Genomic DNA, 20,490 nt, shown 5'->3' on the forward strand with positions numbered 1-20,490 from the left:
AATCCTCTTACTGGAGAGAAAGTCACCAGGTGACGCACGTCAAGAGTTTTCTTCCATCGTCGCCTTTCATCGATTACTGATATAGGTCTCTGGGTTGTAGGTGGGGGCGGGTATTCTTTGACATGGGAGAGAGATCTTGGTGTGTATGCCACAAGGTGAGACATGGAGCATTTTGTCCAGTCACCCTCTTCAAGTCTGACGTTAGGAAACTTTAGAAACCTACTCAAATACTACGTACTCTTATATTTGTGCCCCATGCAGCAACTGAATGATGAATCTTTTCATCCTCGTGAAATATCTGTCTGATTTTAATCAAAGAAATGATGTGAACAGGAATAACCTTTTTAACATTTTGATGTTTTTTAGCTAATGCTGCTAACTGACTTAACGGTATTTGGTTATTAAACACGTCTTAATCCAAAACTGACCTGACCAAATTAGCACTACACATTCTGCTTTTGTTATAGTTTAACAGTTTCATTAGATTAAATGTCCCGTAGCCTCAAAAACATGAAGATACCCTGAAATTGTTAATATGTGGGCATATCTGGATACAGACAGAGGTAGCTGTTACCTTTTCACTTGTTCCAACAAGACAGTAAATTGATCAAATATCATATTTACAAAGTGTAGTGAGCTTGATGTTTAAAACATTCAGCTATTGCTGCTAACAGGTTGTGGGGGTCATGACTGTGGAAACTCCTTATCCAGAGTTTGTGGATGCGCATTTCAAAATGACTGTATTCCTCCTGTGACTGTGTGGAAATGAATGTTTGGACAAGGAGCTATTTATGGAGAGAGCATGTGGGCAGGGAGATGCTGCCATGTGTGTTTGTTGGATAGAAACCTAACATTGGTGCGCCTGGGTTCTTTGCGTGCATTTTCTTCCATAATAACAACCACTGAGGATTAAAGCTTCAGGGACTGACTGAAACCCCCTTTTTTTGGCGTGCAGTCATCTATACAACCAGCTAAATTTGTGCCTTGTTCCTTGTGTATGCGGTCAATATAGCGCGTGTTCAAAGCTAATTTAGTCACAAACAGTTCTTGTGGGAGAGAGATGAAAAGGAGTTTATTCCCGTTTCATTCTGCTGATTCGTTTTCCTCCTTTCTGACTTATCTAGCACAGACTTTGAGCTGGGCAAATAGTGTTGGTGAGGACGCCATCAAGAGGCAATACAAAGAGTTACAAGGAAATGAAACTTACATTGCACTAAAATGGCCCTTAATGATACTCAACTCTTCTTTTAAAGCAGCATGTATCATGAAGGTTTTTTGTAAAGCTCATTTTCAAACTCGCCCAGCTAAACACATTTACTCTTGAGGCCTCTTCATTAAATACCCCACATCCTGACCACATGATCTCCTGGTGCAGCTGGTTCTTTGCTGCCAGATATCTTGATACAGGTTACATGTATTGTCTAATAACAAGAAACAAGCTCCTCTCAGAAACAAGCTCCTCTCTCTTAGCCTCTCTACTACAGCTACGGTCCTGTTGGCATGGCTTCAACTAACCTCAGTGTGAAGCAGATGAAGAAATAGCAATCCCGGTCTCTTAAGCATGCACCTGTGATCTTCACTCACACTTCTAACTAACTGTGACCTGCTTTCAGACTGGCTTGATAACAGTTGATCAGTAAGCTGTTTGTGATTATGACTTCAGTAAGTGACGGTGTGAATTATCTCTCGGCAGATGTGAATGACTGTGCCGGCCAGCCATGCCAGAATGGTGGCACCTGCAGGGACCTGGACGGAGATTTCAAATGCCACTGCCGGTCCCCTTATGTGGGAAAACATTGCCAACTGCGTAAGTGTGACCAGTCAACAGTCAGAAAATATAAGACAACCTAATTTCACTAGTTATAAATTGTGTGTTTTTCACAAATTCAATAATTTCACATTTATTCAAGTAAGCTAACAACACATATACATACAGGCACACTAAATCCATATGTAATGTTGCTGTTATTGCCAGTGTTATATAAATATATTAATTGAAGGAAGAATAATGATGATATGATTTAGAAGGGTGGCCAGGCTGCGGCATTTTAGGATGATCAATAGGCAGCATATAGAGAGCCTGCTAAATGATAAATCAATACTTTATTCAATTAAGCTGATTCAAAGCTCTGCATCTTAATGAATTTATGGTTTACACAGCTGAGTGAAGGTAAAGCATATGCAGAGATGTAGCTGAATGTGTATACGATTTTGATTATGTGACCATTTACTCAGACATTTCACTTTCTTATAAGGATCAGTCCTTCTCATTGTGCACTCACCATTCTTCTCTACAGCCATAGTGTAAACATTTTGTCTAAATTGTATGCTCAGTAGCAGAATTGTATGCCAAATTTGCATTAAGGCCACAGTGGGAAATCTTACACTAATGTCAGAATCTGCCCTCCACTCCCTCTTTTCCTCTGCAGGCTGTATTTCTCTGCTCGGCATGGAGGGAGGGGGCATCGCTGAGTCCCAGATCTCGGCTTCATCAGTCCGTTACAGCCTGCTGGGGCTTCAGCGCTGGGGGCCTGAGCTCGCCCGCCTTCACAACAAGGGACTGGTTAACGCCTGGAGTGCCGCTGCACATGACAAGAACCCATGGATAGAGGTGAGACCAGGGTACATAGAAATGTAGATTGTTAAGTGGGTAGATTGCTAGACATGTAGACAGTAACAGTGCATACATAGTGCATAGATGGAAATGTTTAGATTTTTTTTTTATTTTTATTTTTTTAGATCTACCAGGTTAGAAATAATTTTCCTGACATTAAATAATTAGAACTCGTATATTATGAAAAAATAAAACTTGATTTATTGATACAGTTACAAACATGTGGAGGCTTTTGCTCAGCACTTTTATGTTTTTGTTATTTTTTCAGAACTATTTGCCATACCCACATTGCCTGCCTTTATTTTATTTGGTGTATTAAGTTGAACTTTTGGATAGAAGCTCTCATTAAAAAAAGAAACTTAATTTACTCTCTTTACTCTTTCAGATCAACATGCAAAGAAAGATGCGCATTACAGGTATCGTGATGCAGGGTGCCAGTCGCATTGGAACAGCCGAGTTCATTAAGGCCTTCAAGGTGGCATCCAGCCTGGACGGCAAGACGTATACCATGTACAGAACAGACGGACAGAGGAAGGACAATGTGAGAAGACACAACACAACACAGCAAGAAACTATAGTCCATAAGTCTTTAGTTTTAAACGGATTTATTGTCCCCTTGGCCATATCGAAAGATCAAACCTCAATACACATAATACAGTCAGGTCCATAAATATTGGGACATCGACACAATTCTAATCTTTTTGGCTCTATACACCACCACAATGGAGTTGAAATGAAACGAACAAGATGTGCTTTAACTGCAGACTTTCAGCTTTAATTTGAGGGTATTTACATCCAAATCAGGTGAACGGTGTAGGAATTACAACAGTTTGTATATGTGCCTCCCACTTTTTAAGGGACCAAAAGTAATGGGACAGATTAACAATCATAAATCAAACTTTCACTTTTTAATATTTGGTTGCAAATCCTTTGCATTCAATTACAGCCTGAAGTCTGGAACGCATAGACATCACCAGACGCTGGGTTTCATCTCTGGTGATGCTCTGCCAGGCCTCTACTGCAACTGTCTTCAGTTCCTGCTTGTTCTTGGGGCATTTTCCCTTCAGTTTTGTCTTCAGCAAGTGAAATGCATGCTCAATCGGATTCAGGTCAGGTGATTGACTTGGCCATTGCATAACATTCCACTTCTTTCCCTTAAAAAACTCTTTGGTTGCTTTCGCAGTATGCTTTGGGGTCATTGTCCATCTGCACTGTGAAGCGCCGTCCAATGAGTTCTGAAGCATTTGGCTGAATATGAGCAGATAATATTGCTCGAAACACTTCAGAATTCATCCTGCTGCTTTTGTCAGCAGTCACATCATCAATAAATACAAGAGAACCAGTTCCATTGGCAGCCATACATGCCCACGCCATGACACTACCACCACCATACTTCACTGATGAGGTGGTATGCTTTGGATCATGAGCAGTTCCTTTCATTCTCCATACTCTTCTCTTCCCATCACTCTGGTACAAGTTGATCTTTGTCTCATCTGTCCATAGGATGTTGTTCCAGAAATGTGAAGGCTTTTTTAGATGTTGTTTGGCAAACTCTAATCTGGCCTTCCTGTTTTTGAGGCTCACCAATGGTTTACATCTTGTAGTGAACCCTCTGTATTCACTTTGGTGAAGTCTTCTCTTGATTGTTGACTTTGACACACATATACCTACCTCCTGGAGAGTGTTCTTGATCTGGCCAACTGTTGTGAAGGGTGTTTTCTTCACCAGGGAAAGTATTCTTCGGTCATCCACCACAGTGGTTTTCCGTGGTCTTCCGGGTCTTTTGGTGTTGCTGAGCTCACCGGTGCGTTCTTTCTTTTTAAGAATGTTCCAAACAGTTGATTTGGCCACACCTAATGTTTTTGCTATCTCTCTGATGGGTTTGTTTAGATTTTTCAGCCTAATGATGGCTTGCTTCACTGATAGTGACAGCTCTTTGGATCTCATATTGAGAGTTGACAGCAACAGATTCCAAATGCAAATAGCACACTTGAAATGAACTCTGGACCTTTTATCTGCTCCTTGTAAATGGGATAATGAGGGAATAACACACACCTGGCCATGGAACAGCTGAGCAGCCAATTGTCCCATTACTTTTGGTCCCTTAAAAAGTGGGAGGCACATATACAAACTGTTGTAATTCCTACACCGTTCACCTGATTTGGATGTAAATACCCTCAAATTAAAGCTGAAAGTCTGCAGTTAAAGCACATCTTGTTCGTTTCATTTCAACTCCATTGTGGTGGTGTATAGAGCCAAAAAGATTAGAATTGTGTCGATGTCCCAATATTTATGGACTTGACTGTATGTCACTGTTTCTTAAAGATATAAATGAACCACTAGAGGGAGCAGCAATGACAAACCAAGGGGGTAAGCGAGCGTCCACAAAGCGTAGCTCCTATGCCGCCATTTTGATGCTAACAGCACTCACCCGACGTTAGCATTCCATTGACTGCCATTCATTTTGACGTCACATTGACAGCGAATAACTTTACATCTGAAGCGTTTAAAGACTTTATTTGTCCATTGTTTATTTCTAAAGAAACACGACAATGTATAAAAGGCTCCATTACCTTGTATCCCACGTTATGGCTCAATAGCAGCCGTTTTTGTAAAAATAGGCATAACTACGCGACTTTCTGTCGCATAGTAGATAAATTACCGTACAGTACAGGAGAAGCTCTCAGGCAGTTTCGACTTACATTAGCTGTTTAAGTTGAATTGCTAGTGTTAACTAGCATTTTAGTTAGCAATAATTAGCCTGTGCCTATGTTATCTCCTTACATATAGCTACGCTTTTCGTCTTTGCAAGATTGGGAATGATTGAGATTTCTCTTGGCACAGCTACCAGAAGACTTACAACTTTCAGACAGGTTGCTCGCGTCACATCTACGTTGTCAAGCTCGGTTTGCAGCTGCGCAGTAACACTCAGCCCTCACCGGAAAAGTGCTTCTAATATCCTTCCCTGGTCTCCGTCCAGAGCAACGGGATCTGTTGGTCCATTTATTTAACGGTCTATGTGACAAATGCGTCATACAGTACACAGAAAAAACATTTTACTGGAACTTTGCTGTGACACTTTGGCCAACAACACCAGTTGTGAAACAAGAAGTTATCATAGTGTATGTTATACAAATGGAGTTGAAGTTTGCTTGAAAAACAAATGCAACAAAGATGAATTCTTCATGGAGTGCTTTACATCATGTTTTAGTTTAATGGCTATATGTTTAGATATATATATAAAAAAAATAAAAAAAAATCTACTGGTTCATGAAGGGAGGGGATGTGTTCATGTTGTAAATTGTATGTTTTGTATTTTGTTTAAAAAAAAAACTGTTAATCACAAAAAAAAAGAATACATAAATCTACTTCAAAACTGCCACTAAGTATCAATTATCAGTATCACTCAATTACAAAAATAACAAATTAACGGCACACTTGAAACAGTTTGCTTATGCCTTCTTTCTTTGTAGGTATTTGTTGGAAACGTGGACAACGACAGCACCAAAACCAACCTGTTTGACCCCCCAATCATTGCCCAATACATCCGCATTGTCCCTGTAGTGTGTCGCAAGGCCTGTACTATGCGCATGGAGCTGGTGGGCTGTGAACTCAATGGTAAACTCGCACAGAAAACACACAACATACACATGCTGCGTGGACATCCACTCACTGTTGGTGTTCAGTATACTGATGTTTGTTAGAGACTGAAACACTCTTTTCACATCTTAAGTCATTCAAACTCCAGGTGGGAAACTTTGTCATCCAACAGTCTTCTTTTTTTTTAAACCAGCATTTAGCTATTATGTTTCCCCACTAATTATATTCAGCCTTACGCTCGGTGATTGATCATATTTCAAAGGATATTACTCAGAGGATTGCACTATTTAGTAACTTTGAGCAAAGATGTGCATTTATCAAAACCATATGATCATATTTTGCATATACTGCACATGGATGCTAATGATTCAGAGATATTACTGCAGAGAACACATTGGTCATATTCATCATCTAAGAAATTATCACCGCAGCAGGCAAATGTAATACTTCTTTTCAGTCTTTTGTATTGAAACACATTTCTGTTCCTCTTGCTGTTCCTTTTATGTAAAGCCAGTGTGGTTCTTTAGAACTTGCTGGCCTCATTACACTGTTGAATATTTGTCTCTCTTTATGATCTCATTCATCAGATCACTGTCTGTTCTTCTCCCATCAGTCTTGCTTCCCAGTTTGTGCATGATTCCAAAATTGCTATATTTGAGGCTTGTTTTGTTTTAGGGTCTACTGTCAGTCTGGCATGAGATCAAAGCCAGCATGCATGAATTTTGACCCTTTTTAAACACAGAAAAACAAGTCTTCAGTGCTTTCATTTTGATGCAAAATACTCATTATGAATATTATCTATGTTTTGTTTTTCTAAAGGTTTTAGATCCATACTTTAAACTCAATTCATTACACTTCATTAAGTGAATCACCTTAACTGTAAAATTATGTTATGAAAATTAGAGGATGTTGCATAAGCAGCTACATGATGCTGGACAGCAGCAAGAAAGGATGTTTTTTGCATGCATCTTTGACCCTGTGCTCATCTGACCTACATGTGCAGCTGTTTCACTAACCCACACTCATTAAAGTCTGTTACAGCTTTTATAAATTGTACAATGAGCTCCACAAGTTTGTTTCTACTTTAGGATTTGCATTCTGCTCATCATGTGAAACGATACAGACTTGATACGATACAGAAATGCAAACTTGTGGCGGATCACTGTATAACTTGATGGTGGTTCACAGACGTGAGCCTGAAGCTGCACATGTATGGCTTCACATTCAGCTCTATGCCACCTCTATGTCCACTGCATCTGCATCATCAACGTCATCATCATCTCTAAGTGTGCGTTTGCTGCTTCACATCACTGGCTGGCCTGGGCCGCTTCCTGTCTGTCCCCTGTCTATCATACTTTCTTTCTCTTTCTTTCCATTCCTCTTTGTTTCTGTCTCTTCCTCTGTCTCTCTGCCTGGTCTCACCTCCACAGTGTATTCAAACACTTCAGGTTGTTCAGAGCCGATGGGCATGAAGTCCCGGTTGGTGTCTGACCGCCAGATCACGTCCTCCAGCACCTTCCGCACCTGGGGCCTCGAGGCCTTCACCTGGCACCCTCACTATGCCCGGCTGGACAAACAGGGAAAGACCAACGCCTGGACTGCCGCCACCAACAACCAATCGGAGTGGCTGCAGGTAAGAGAGGAGGACTGGACAAAGCTGCGCAATGTAATGTCAATATAATGTGCATGTATAGGTACATATGTTTAGCATATGGTATATATATTTGCATGCGTGTACAGTGGTGTGAAAAAGTGTTTGCCCCCTTCCTCATTTCCTGTTCCTTTGCATGTTTGTCACACTTAAGTGTTTCGGAACATCAAACCAATTTAAACAAAAGTCAAGGACAACACAAGTAAACACAAAATGCAATTTGTAAATGAAGGTGTTTATTATTAAAGGAGAAAAAAAATCCAAACCATCATGGCCCTGTGTGAAAAAGTGATTGCCCCCTTGTTAAAACATACTATAACTGTGGTTGTCCACACCTGAGTTCAATTTCTCTAGCCACACCCAGGCCTGATTATTGCCACACCTGTTCACAATCAAGGCATCACTTAAATAGGAGCTGCTTGACACAGTAAGGTCCACCAGAAGATCCTTAAAAGCTACACATCATGCCGAGACCCAAAGAAATTCAGGAACAATTGAGAAAGAAAGTAATTGACATCTATCAGTCTGGAAAGGGTTATAAAGCCATTTCCAAAGCTTTGGGAATCCAGCGAACCACAGTGAGAGCCATTATCCACAAATGGCGGAGACATGGAACAGTGGTGAACCTTCCCAGGAGTGGCCCGGGCCGCCCAAAATTACCCCAAGAGCGCAGCGACGACTCATCCAAGAGGTCACAAAAGACCCCACAACAACGTCCCAAAGAACTGCAGGCCTCGCTTGCCTCAGTTAAGGTCAGCGTTCATGCCTCCACCATCAGGAAAAGACTGGGCAAAAATGGCCTGCATGGCAGAGTTCCAAGGAGAAAACCACTGCTGAGCAAAAAAGAACATCAAAGCTTGTCTCAATTTCTCCAGAACACATCTTGATGATCCCCAAGACTTTTGGGACAACATTCTGTGGACCGATGAGACAAAAGTGGAACTCTTTGGAAGGTGTGTGTCCAAGTACAGTCAGGTCCATAAATATTGGGACATCGACACAATTCTAATCTTTTTGGCTCTATACACCACCACAATGGAGTTGAAATGAAACGAACAAGATTTGCTTTAACTGCAGACTTTCAGCTTTAATTTGAGGGTATTTACATCCAAATCAGGTGAACGGTGTAGGAATTACAACAGTTTGTATATGTGCCTCCCACTTTTTAAGGGACCAAAAGTAATGGGACAACTGGCTGCTCAGCTGTTCCATGGCCAGGTGTGTGTTATTCCCTCATTATCCCATTTACAAGGAGCAGATAAAAGGTCCAGAGTTCATTTCAAGTGTGCTATTTACATTTGGAATCTGTTGCTGTCAACTCTCAATATGAGATCCAAAGAGCTGTCACTATCAGTGAAGGAAGCCATCATTAGGCTGAAAAACCTAAACAAACCCATCAGAGAGATAGCAGAAACATTAGATGTGGCCCAATCAACTGTTGGGAACATTCTTAAAAAGAAAGAACGCACCGGTGAGCTCAGCAACACCAAAAGACCCGGAAGACCACGGAAAACAACTGTGGTGGATGACCGAAGAATACTTTCCCTGGTGAAGAAAACACCATCACAACAGTTGGCCAGATCAAGAACACTCTCCAGGAGGTAGGTGTATGTGTGTCAAAGTCAACAATCAAGAGAAGACTTCACCAGAGTGAATACAGAGGGTTCACTACAAGATGTAAACCATTGGTGAGCCTCAAAAAACAGGAAGGCCAGATTAGAGTTTGCCAAACAACATCTAAAAAAAGCCTTTCACATTTCTGGAACAACATCCTATGGACAGATGAGACAAAGATCAACTTGTACCAGAGTGATGGGAAGAGAAGAGTATGGAGAAGGAAAGGAACTGCTCATGATCCAAAGCATACCACCTCATCAGTGAAGTATGGTGGTGGTAGTGTCATGGCGTGGGCATGTATGGCTGCCAATGGAACTGCTTCTCTTGTATTTATTGATGATGTGACTGCTGACAAAAGCAGCAGGATGAATTCTGAAGTGTTTCGGGCAATATTATCTGCTCATATTCAGCCAAATGCTTCAGAACTCATTGGACGGCGCTTCACAGTGCAGATGGACAATGACCCGAAGCATACTGCGAAAGCAACCAAAGAGTTTTTTAAGGGAAAGAAGTGGAATGTTATGCAATGGCCAAGTCAATCACCTGACCTGAATCCGATTGAGCATGCATTTCACTTGCTGAAGACAAAACTGAAGGGAAAATGCCCCAAGAACAAGCAGGAACTGAAGACAGTTGCAGTAGAGGCCTGGCAGAGCATCACCAGGGATGAAACCCAGCGTCTGGTGATGTCTATGCCTTCCAGACTTCAGGCTGGAATTGAATGCAAAGGATTTGCAACCAAGTATTAAAAAAGTGAAAGTTTGATTTATGATTGTTAATCTGTCCCATTACTTTTGGTCCCTTAAAAAGTGGGAGGCACATATACAAACTGTTGTAATTCCTACACCGCTCACCTGATTTGGATGTAAATACCCTCAAATTAAAGCTGAAAGTCTGCAGTTAAAGCACATCTTGTTCGTTTCATTTCAACTCCATTGTGGTGGTGTATAGAGCCAAAAAGATTAGAATTGTGTCGATGTCCCAATATTTATGGACCTGACTGTATATCTGGCGAGAAGGAACACTGCATTTCATAAAAAGAACATTATACCAACTGTAAAAATATGGTGGTGGTAGTGTGATGGTCTGGGGCTGTTTTGCTGCTTCAGGACCTGGAAGACTTGCCGTGATAAAAGGAACTATGAATTCTGCTGTCTACCAAGAGATCCTGAAGGAGAATGTCCGACCATCTGTTCGTGTACTCAAGCTGAAACGAACTTGGGTTCTGCAGCAGGACAATGATCCTAAACACACCAGCAAGTCCACCACCGAATGGCTGAAGAAAAAACTAAATGAAGACTTTGGAGTGGCCTAGCCAAAGTCCTGACCTGAATCCTATTGAGATGTTGTGGTATGACCTTAAAAAGGCCGCTCATGCTCGAAAAACCCTCTAATGTAACTGAATTAGGACAATTCTGCAAAGATGAGTGGGCCAAAATTCCTCCAGGACGCTGTAAAAGCCTCATTGCACGTTATCGCAAACGCTTGGTTGCAGTTGTTGCTGCTAAGGGTGGCCCAACCAGTTATTAGGTTTAGGGGGCAATCACTTTTTCACACAGGGCCATGATGGTTTGGATTTTTTTTCACCTTTAATAATTAACACCTTCATTTACAAATTGCATTTTGTGTTTACTTGTGTTGTCCTTGACTATTGTTTAAATTGGTTTGATGTTCGAAACACTTAAGTGTGACAAACATGCAAAAGGAACAGGAAATGAGGAAGGGGGCAAACACTTTTTTCACACCACTGTATGTATGTATGTATGTATGTATGTATGTATATGAATTGTACATATATCAATATATCAAATTGTATATGGTTAAAATAAATGGGAACATATGACAGTACACAGGGTCAGGAAGGGAAGTGATTTGATAAGCATTTATTGCTAGACTGTGGAGTAGGATTACATAAGTTTATTCTTCTTCCTACTCCTTTTCAGGCATGTCTATGCTGGATACTGTTTTATACTATGTTATGTAATATGCTTCTTTATTTCATTTTGCTTATTGGCAAACTCATTTATGAATTTTTTTTGTTTTTTTTTGTTTTTATTCAGTTTATTTCATTTTTGATATGTCTGAAATACAGTATTTCTTCATTCGTTCATTGTTGTTTTTTTAGTTTGCCCATTGCTGTGTTTGTAAAACAAAGCTGTTTTTGTGTCCTCAGGTGGACCTTGGTTCTCCCAAGAAGATCACAGGAGTCATCACGCAGGGGGCCAAAGACTTTGGCTCCATCCAATTCGTCACATCCTTCAAAGTGGCTCACAGTGACGATGGCTCGTCCTGGACCGTTGTGACGGACGCAACCACAAAGAAGGACAAGGTCAGTCCAGCTGTGGCCAGAAACGTGCTCACAAATGTTGGGTAAAAAATAACCCAGAATTCATCCCTGTGGAAATAAAAAAACAAACTCCAGCATAAGATATAAAAGAAAATGGCACCTGAAAACCCATTGACTCAAAAAACATCGATGGATTGCATCATCATGGCTGCAATGCACGCAAAAAAAGCACACAGCATTTTGAGGATATGTAAAATACATTATTGAAACAAAAATACACATACATTGTTTTACTTAATTAAAATAATAATGATTTATTTATAATAAAAACATCTTGGTGGATTTTTGGAGAAAAGAATAATACAGGCTGTTGCAGAGGGTTAATAGTTGAGCTTGTATCTGACGCACTCGTCTACACACCTGTTACCATTTATGTCAACACTGGGTTTGATTAGTTTTCTGTATGCATTCATTTATAATGCTTCCAAAAATTTATTTCCCTGCCAGATGTGCACCAAAGTACAGACCAATGAAGTCATTAAATCAAGGATGTGGTACATTGACAGTTTCCTCTGACTTAATCGATGAAACATTTATAATGTTAATTTTTTATGGGATAATGTTTGCATTTGTTTGAGGTTGTACTAATTGTCAAGGTTTTTTCTGGTGTCTGTGTTCAGTTAACTTGCTGATTTTTCTTGTAAACTTGAGGCGTTCACTGGTTTTTAATCCCTATTTTATTGTGGCAGAGAGTGTTTTCATATACATATGCTTATTGTTAGTCATCTGACATCCACAGCATGAAATGATTCCTATGTATACACACAGTTTATAGTCATACATCAGTGTCTGTATTTTGCTGGGACAGCAGTTCAAGTGTGCTTTAATCACACAAAAGATAATGTTTTAAAAAATTGAATTAAATGCGATATAGAAATGACAAAATGATGGGGGGGAAAGTGAACAAGCTGTCCAAAACACTCCAAAGCTCTTTAACTTCAAAAGATGCCAATATTTTCCATTTGTTTTTAGTTGTTACGGAAACAAGCAGCATAGTAGATGTTTTGTTATCTGGATCGTTAAGGCTAACAGCAGCTATGATCTCTGTCGTTTTGATTGGCTGCTATTCTCTGTCCAGATCTTCCCAGGAAACAGCGACAACAACGTTCACAAAAAGAACATCTTCGAGCCCTCGTTCTACGCCCGGTACGTCCGCATCCTGCCGTGGGAGTGGCACGAGCGCATCACCCTGCGAATGGAGCTTCTGGGCTGTGACGAGTAGCGCCGGCCTGGTCCAGCCTCCCTCCCCCTCCTCCTCCTCCTCCTCTCTCTACCACCCCGCTTCCCTCCTCGCTTCCCTCCCTCCCTTCTCCCTCCTGAGCCACACCTGCACTGCCTTGCTCTCAGCCCTAGGGGGCAGCAAACACCAGAGTAGCACACCACCACCCCAACCCTGGCTGGTTGCAGGTGGGAGATGTTACCTTTAACCACTGTTACCAGGGCCCTGATTGAGTTTAGCTCACAGCGTTCCCTCTTTGTTCGTTTCCTGAATAGATCACGCTTCTTTTCCACCTGAACCAAATCTGTGATCATTTCAAGAAACGACCGTATATCTCCTTTGTCACTGAGCAGAGCTCAGGGTCCGATTTTTATCCCACCTTCCGGCTAAATCAAAGGTGTTGACTCCCTCATCCCTGTGTCTAAGGTCAGGGGTAACAGGACTACTGCTGTATCAGTTGGTGCTGCCTAGATTCTGATCCTGGATCAGTTCTACCTGGAACATTGAACCTCCAAGACCTACGGCTGGTGATGTACATAAGCTCCACTTGACAGCTTGCTCACATCCTATAACCAAACACTTCACTTCCCCTCAAGCCACACAATCAATCAATTTTATTTGTCACATTAATTCGTACGAGGTACAATTCCAGTGAAATGTTATCTATCATTCAGATGATACATTAATGCTTTATTGCATTAATGTTATTTTTCTATACCAAAAAGTGAATCTACACATAAATAAATATGATTGATATATTGGCAAGAAACCTTTAATCTGGTAAGAAACATGCTTGTTGCTCTTTGATGGGGAAAGTAATACCAAATAGTAAAAAAAAAGCTCTGTTGACCAGAAATAAGACTCAAAATCTCACGGTGTCCCACTGTGTGTGTTTTAGTGTTCCTTATATTTCTCTGCAGTGGTTTTGACAGTAAAATCCTCAGTTCATGTTTCCTACAGTACATTTCTTTGAACTGCTTTAGAGGGTTAACATCCAAGATGTAAACATAGTATTCACTCAGCAGCCAACAACAGAAATGCGAGCATCCCACTATTTACACAATTCCTCATTTTTTACTAAACATGTATTCATGTCACCAAACATTTGGAGGTTTCAGGCCAGATTAAGGTAAAGTCATCAATTCATCTTGTGCCAACGCACCCTCAGACTTTTGTTTCTGTGGCTTTATTTAGAAAAATATAGTTTATGGTGAACTGACGCAGACACACACCAAACAATAGATTATTCACATAATAGATAATAGATTTTAGATTTCATGTCATTGTGGGACATTGAAGTCAATGAACCATCACACAACCACATGTCAGTTTAGCAGCCAAACAGATGTGAACTAAAGGCCAGAAGAAACGCCCTCATTGACAGGCTGTTCTGAACAATGGACCAAAAAGAGTTTGAGATCATTGTTGAGTGAAAGAGCAGAGGCACTTTATCACTTTTGAAAAAGTGAGCCATTGACTGAGATTTACACGTACTGCTGTCATGAGCTGATTTGACATCTTACACAAGAACTCACGTTTTGAAGTCTTACATTATTCATTCAGAGTTTGTTTTTGTTTTTACACGTGACAGCTATTGCAGTATCCATGTCATTGGCTGCTACCGCATGTGTAACAAATTTCATGAGGTGGTTAATTAAAAAAAAAAAAAAAAAGAAAGTAGTTTAGTTAACTAGTCTTTAACAGGCTGTTGAGGTGGATTGATTGTAGAAAGAAGCATGTGTTGAGATTGTTATCACCAGAACCACTTCACCAGATCAGATTTTTTTTTTAATGCTGACAGGGTTTTTGAAATGACAGTATTAAATTTAAGACTATACAACAATTGTCTTCATTACTAATTGGTTAGAATCATAAACGGAGAGATTAACAATAGTGTAGAGGCTGCAAGATAAACATTTCTGATAGATGTTATCGTCTCAGGTCAAAGCAGATCAGCTCCTAATGTACAGTCAATGCTACTGAAACATTTCTCATTAATATATACACACACACACACACACACACTGCTGTGCTTCACAGTTTCACCTTTTATGGCACTTTGATGTTTGTGTTTTGACATTTAAAATGTTAGTATTATTTTTAAACAGTATCATTGAAATGTTTAAGAGCAGTAAACATATTACATGTGAAAGTATAAGCAAAATAAAAGAAAATATACTCGCTGTTCAGTTTCTTTGTCAGATTAAACTGAGCTTTGAAAGTCTGGGGGAATCCCTTGCTTTGGTTGTTTAGTGTTATGTGACATGCCTATATACAATATTTTTTGTACTGAGATCTGTCCGTATTAGTGGATGTTAATGTCTGCTGCAGCCCATATATTCAGGGTCCAACATTATGCCTCCAGTTGAAAGCTGAGGCCCCGCTGATAAGACTGTAATAGAGAAACCAAATTAAAACTGATTTTTACGGTTCCACTGGACATGTGACACGACCCGCCATATCATCTGCTTCTGCCGCCTCCGTCACAGTATTCTAAACCTTTCCACCCCATGAGTTATGAATAATGGGCTTGTGCAATATTATACTGTGTTAGTTTTGATAACAATGAATACTAATTCAAGATCTTTAAAAAATGCATAAGGGGATAGCGGTGTCACTGAGAGGTTGGTGTCAAACACTATACAATATTTATTATTGTTGCAGACGATTCCATAAGCAGTCACCCTTGTTATCATTGTCTGCATGCATTTTGTTGACTAGTGTTACTTAAGTTGAACCGATTTTTGAATTTATTGGTGACTTAGCTTCATATATTTTCTCGATGGTTATCAACATTCAAAGTATTGTATATATCTTGTGTCCCCACTGTTTGGGTTTTCTATGATTGATAAAAAAAATTAAAAAAAAATGGATGTGTTTTATGGTATTATGAGTTAATTTCCTGCTATACTGACTGTTGACCTCATAGAAGTTTGACGGGATTTAAAAAAAAAAAGAAGAATTTCAGTATTGTGTTTCTAAGAGGATTCCTTTTATGTTTGGTATTTGTATCTTAAAATGAAGAATAAATATATAAAACAGACATTTTTAATCGACTCTAAATGGCTTCAATAGCAATAGTCTGTACTTCTGTGTATATCACTGGATGGAAGATTTAGGTTGTATTAAATATTCATATTGCTGAATTAATTGGAGCTGTTTTCCATTTAAAAAGGTGGCAGATCAAAAGACTGTTTAGCATTTAAACACCCCAGAGGCCTAATCTCTCTCTATACCACTATACAATCTTCCAAAGGTGTCTTCACCCGAGGAGGGCACGTCCCGCTTAGCCTCATTAGTCTGTGAAGGTCACACTAAAGTGGTGAAATCCCTCTGTAGGGGTTTAAAACTCAAGAAAATACGTTGACACTGTGAAGGCTAAATGATGGAGGTGCAGTGTTCCAGCACAGCAAACGGTAGTATTGGAGGAAAAAGGCTGTTTATAGATTACGTCACTTTTCGTGCTCAATTAGTAAATGGCAGCTAATTATCATGCAAGACAACAGTTGTTTTATATGATGATCTCATCTAGTTACCACCAGCACTCCTCAACACACCAGCTGTTTTCCCCTCATGATGGAGTTGCTGGCATTTAAAGTGTTGAGGACCTAATGACAGTTTTCTCCTCTGTGTCCCGTTTATTATTTAATAAAATGCAAAATGTTCCGTCTTGTCTTCCCTCTGTTGTCCTTTTCTCTGTATAGCTTTAGGAGGGAGATTCTTAGTGTCCAGTATTCAGAGGAGGGATGATTTAAGTTTCTTTAACTGCTCTTATCGTACCTTTTTTTTTTTATTTATTTTTTTTATAAATTCTGGATGTGTCCTGTATGTAGCCACATTTTGTTATAATTAGGGAGTACTTTGTAGAAAAACCCTCAGTTGTTGTGTGAGCACTCACAGTTGCTTCCTCAGTTGTCATTTCAGTTGTCTTTTGTATTACAGCTCAGTCACTTTACTTTTTTGCTGACAAAAACATAAAGGTTGTGGGAAATTTAACCAGCTATTATTTGAAATATTGAGCAAACAACTTTGTTTTGTCCTGAAATTATACATGTATAGCATGTTGAGATAAAGTGCTGTATTATTTACCACACCTGATAAGAAACCGATGCATTCCAAAATGCAATTTAAAAAAACTAATTGTGTTCCAGTATCAGGAGGATTAAAAACTACAATGTTTAAATATGTAAGGAAAGTGAAATGATACCTACTTATGAAAAATGTGAAAATGCCCATAATGTACTAATTGTCTCGATAGCATTCAGCAAAGTGTTCATCCAAACGAAGCCATTACCAGGGACATTAAACTGTGAAGTAAATACTGACTAATATTATTATACTAGTCTATGTGAATTACACAATGTCTCCCAGAGTTGTCTTGGAAAAAATATGAATTTAATCCAACTGACTGCACCTCCATCAGCTCTGTGTCGGGCATCTCTCTCTGTTTTGGTTTGCTGGTATGACAGCTGGCCAGGGACGGGCCGAGGCATCGGGCCAAAGGACGCAGGAAACTGGAGGCACTGCAGCGGGTTCAAACTGGATGGATCCACTCCTGGAAAACAACTGCTATTTTAGATCAGGTATGTACCAACACAGACACCATCCCAATGGAAGTCATCTAAGAGGGAAAATCCTATGTTATTTCTGTTCAAATAAATGTTGGAAACTGTTGATTTGACAGGTGATGAGTGGCTTTTATCATAACTACACCCCTTATTTGGCATTTTGTATTTTTAGTCGGTGCTAAACCTACACCAGTGAGTCACAAAAAGAGGAGGAATTGTAGTGTTTATTTGTTATTGCAGCTCATTCTGCCCTCCATCTTTTAATCAAGCTGGAAACTGTCACACTGAGCCCTGCAGTTCACTCTCATGTTGGTCTTTTATTGAGGCCTTCCTCTCTAATCCTACACAAGCATTTCAGTCACACTAAAGCCACACTGACACACACACACACACACACACACACACACACACACACACACACACACACACACACACACCCCTTTTGTGAGTAACCTTTCTATGAGGAGTCTCTGCTAATGACAGCGTGTGACTTCACAAACCGACACGATCACCTGCTTGGCTCTTCAGTCAAACAACACAAACACAAACACACACAGTCATCTCTTCCTCTTTCATGTGGTCTCTCTGGGCTCCAGGTCCAAGCTCTGCAGGCCTCTCTGGCCCTGAATGTTGCCGCTTTGCAGAAATTACACCCCTTCGAACACCACAGTCACCCAGCAGTTCAGAGGGGCTGCTGGTATTTAGGGCCCCAGGCCGAAACCTTTCATCTGGGGCTTTGGGAAGAGCACCGGTCTGGTCTTTTCAAACACATTGGGAGATAATGGCTTGGAGACACACAGGGAGGGGGAAACGCCTGTCACACTGGCAGGGGGAGTGGGGGGCTGCAGCCGTTAACAGACAGATTTCAGGGTTTTAGGTGCTGTTGATGCTTATCTTGCTGCCTCTTAAAATTTTACGTTTAATTTTATTAGGGAATAAAGCAATTTTCCTACATCACTGAAATCCATAAACAAGATTTATTTTCTTGTCGTCTGCATGTTTTTTTTTTTTAACACCCTTGTGTTGGACAACACAAGGGTTAATACAGCACCTTAGTGTTTTTTTTGTACAGCATTTTGGTCAGCTTAAACTGTGCTCTAGAAATAAACTTTACTTACTTACTTTACAAGAGACAGGGTTTAGAGAGCAATTCTCAACAAAGTAAATGGAAGTACATAACCCTTGTGTTGTGGCATTTTTAGGCATTTATTTGACAGGACAGCTCATTAGACTTGAAAGGGAAAAGAGAGGGGGAATGACATGCAGCAAAGGGTCGCAGGTTGGAATTTGATGTTGCCTTTCTTTAAATAACTGTTCATTTCTTATTCTGAATTGCATTGCAACTGCATTGTTGACACTGTATAACAATCTATATAAGCATATAAAGAGAAATTCCTATTTTATCTGCTTTTATATATTTAACTGTTTTAACTGCTCTTCAATGTTTAATTTCTTATACTGCACTGTAACTTTTTTTCTCGTATTTTATCTGTTTAAATTTTTTCTGTATTAATAGAGCTCTAAGTGTGTTTGCATGAAGGTAAGAAACCAGGTTACACAGGTAATCTGTGTTTATATGTTGATGTTCAGCAGGTATAATGTTTTCCATGTTTCTTAGCTTAGCAAGCTAACTAGAGCTAATCACAAAGTGCAGCTGAGGCTAAGTGGTATGTCATTAGTATTGCTGGTATATATACTGTAAATCTAAATATTGGAAAGATTTAAATGTTGACCTGATGGTGGCGCTAGATGAAAAGTTAGTGGATCACCTAAGTTATTACTTATTAACTGATCCCAAGGGGGAAATAATTTCCCCTACCAAAATGTATGGCAATCCCTTCAATAGTTGTTGAGTCATTTCACTAAAAAACAAATATGTTACCCTCATGGTGGCGCTGGATGAAAGGTCAGAGCATCACCAAAGTCAGCAAGATTCATCCTCTGGGAACCATGCATGTGTGCAGTTTTATGTCAATGCATTTAGAGGATGTTGAGATATTTCACTGAATAAATTCAACTTTGACCTGATGATGAAAAGTAATGCAAACAACAAATGTATTACAATTCATCCTCAGGGGACAATGAATTGCTGTACCAAATTCTGTGGCAATCAATTCAATAATTGTGGAGACATTTTACCGAAAACAACAAATGTCAACTTCATGTGCTCAAGGAAAAATTAGGGGATTATCAAAGTCAGTATCATCATCAAAGTTCATCTTCATCTTCTTGGAACCATAAATTACTTTAAAAACTTTAAATAACATCACTCGACAATCCTTAGTTGTTGAAATATTTCAGTCTGGACCAAAGTGGTGGACTGGATAGCATTGTGGTTAAAAAGGAAATCCCAGGCAAGGAAGCAAGCCCTTTTTTTTGAAGCCGTCATGGATATTTTCTTTCAAAGCACATATTTCAGATGTTAATGAAGACAGAATGCAGGGAAGTGGAGAGAGAAGGATTGAGCGTGAGCGATTCACTGAAACAAAGCTGTATTTCAGGGTATTCTGCGTCAATGATGATGAGTGAAGATGCAAATATTCAAAACCTTTACCCAAACCCTAACCAGAGATGTTTTAAATGAGCTAATTTAACCTCTTTTTTGTGACAAATGTGAAAATAATGTTCTCATTTCATGACTATGTCCGATAATGTGAAAGTAACACGAATCATCTGAATTTCCGCACTGTGTAAGTTTGTGGGGAAGAACACAATAAAATTGCCGTTTGTAGTATTAGGAGGAGTTTCAGACAGATGGTAGATGTTGGTTTGTCGATGTTAAGAAAAGAAGGTAAGAATGAAGTTTGGAGGCAGACGAGCACAACAAGATGAATCCTGGCATGAGGTGTTCAGTTTAGGGTGAACCACAACTGA

At 39.8% G+C, this 20,490-nt stretch overlaps 1 protein-coding gene across 4 annotated transcripts in view; it reads left to right on the forward strand.

Moving 5' to 3' along the window:
- mfge8b (milk fat globule EGF and factor V/VIII domain containing b) overlaps nucleotides 1-16,087 on the forward strand; it is a 31,771-nt gene extending 15,684 nt beyond the window's left edge. For 2 of the 4 annotated variants that reach the window (XM_078256612.1, XM_078256615.1), the window contains 7 exons: nucleotides 1,694-1,807; nucleotides 2,430-2,611; nucleotides 3,000-3,155; nucleotides 6,088-6,232; nucleotides 7,645-7,847; nucleotides 11,656-11,811; nucleotides 12,908-16,087. In XM_078256612.1, the coding sequence (XP_078112738.1) occupies nucleotides 1,694-1,807; nucleotides 2,430-2,611; nucleotides 3,000-3,155; nucleotides 6,088-6,232; nucleotides 7,645-7,847; nucleotides 11,656-11,811; nucleotides 12,908-13,051 (1,100 nt within the window). In that variant the 3' untranslated portion in view covers nucleotides 13,052-16,087. The remainder of the gene's footprint in view (nucleotides 1-1,693; nucleotides 1,808-2,429; nucleotides 2,612-2,999; nucleotides 3,156-6,087; nucleotides 6,233-7,644; nucleotides 7,848-11,655; nucleotides 11,812-12,907) is intronic. The other 2 variants (XM_078256613.1, XM_078256616.1) reach the window with 1 other exon arrangement.
- The last annotated feature ends 4,403 nt before the right edge of the window (nucleotides 16,088-20,490 follow it).

The sequence above is a fragment of the Sander vitreus genome, chromosome 8 (genome assembly GCF_031162955.1).
Source record: "Sander vitreus isolate 19-12246 chromosome 8, sanVit1, whole genome shotgun sequence".
Classification (NCBI taxonomy): Eukaryota; Metazoa; Chordata; class Actinopteri; order Perciformes; family Percidae; genus Sander; species Sander vitreus.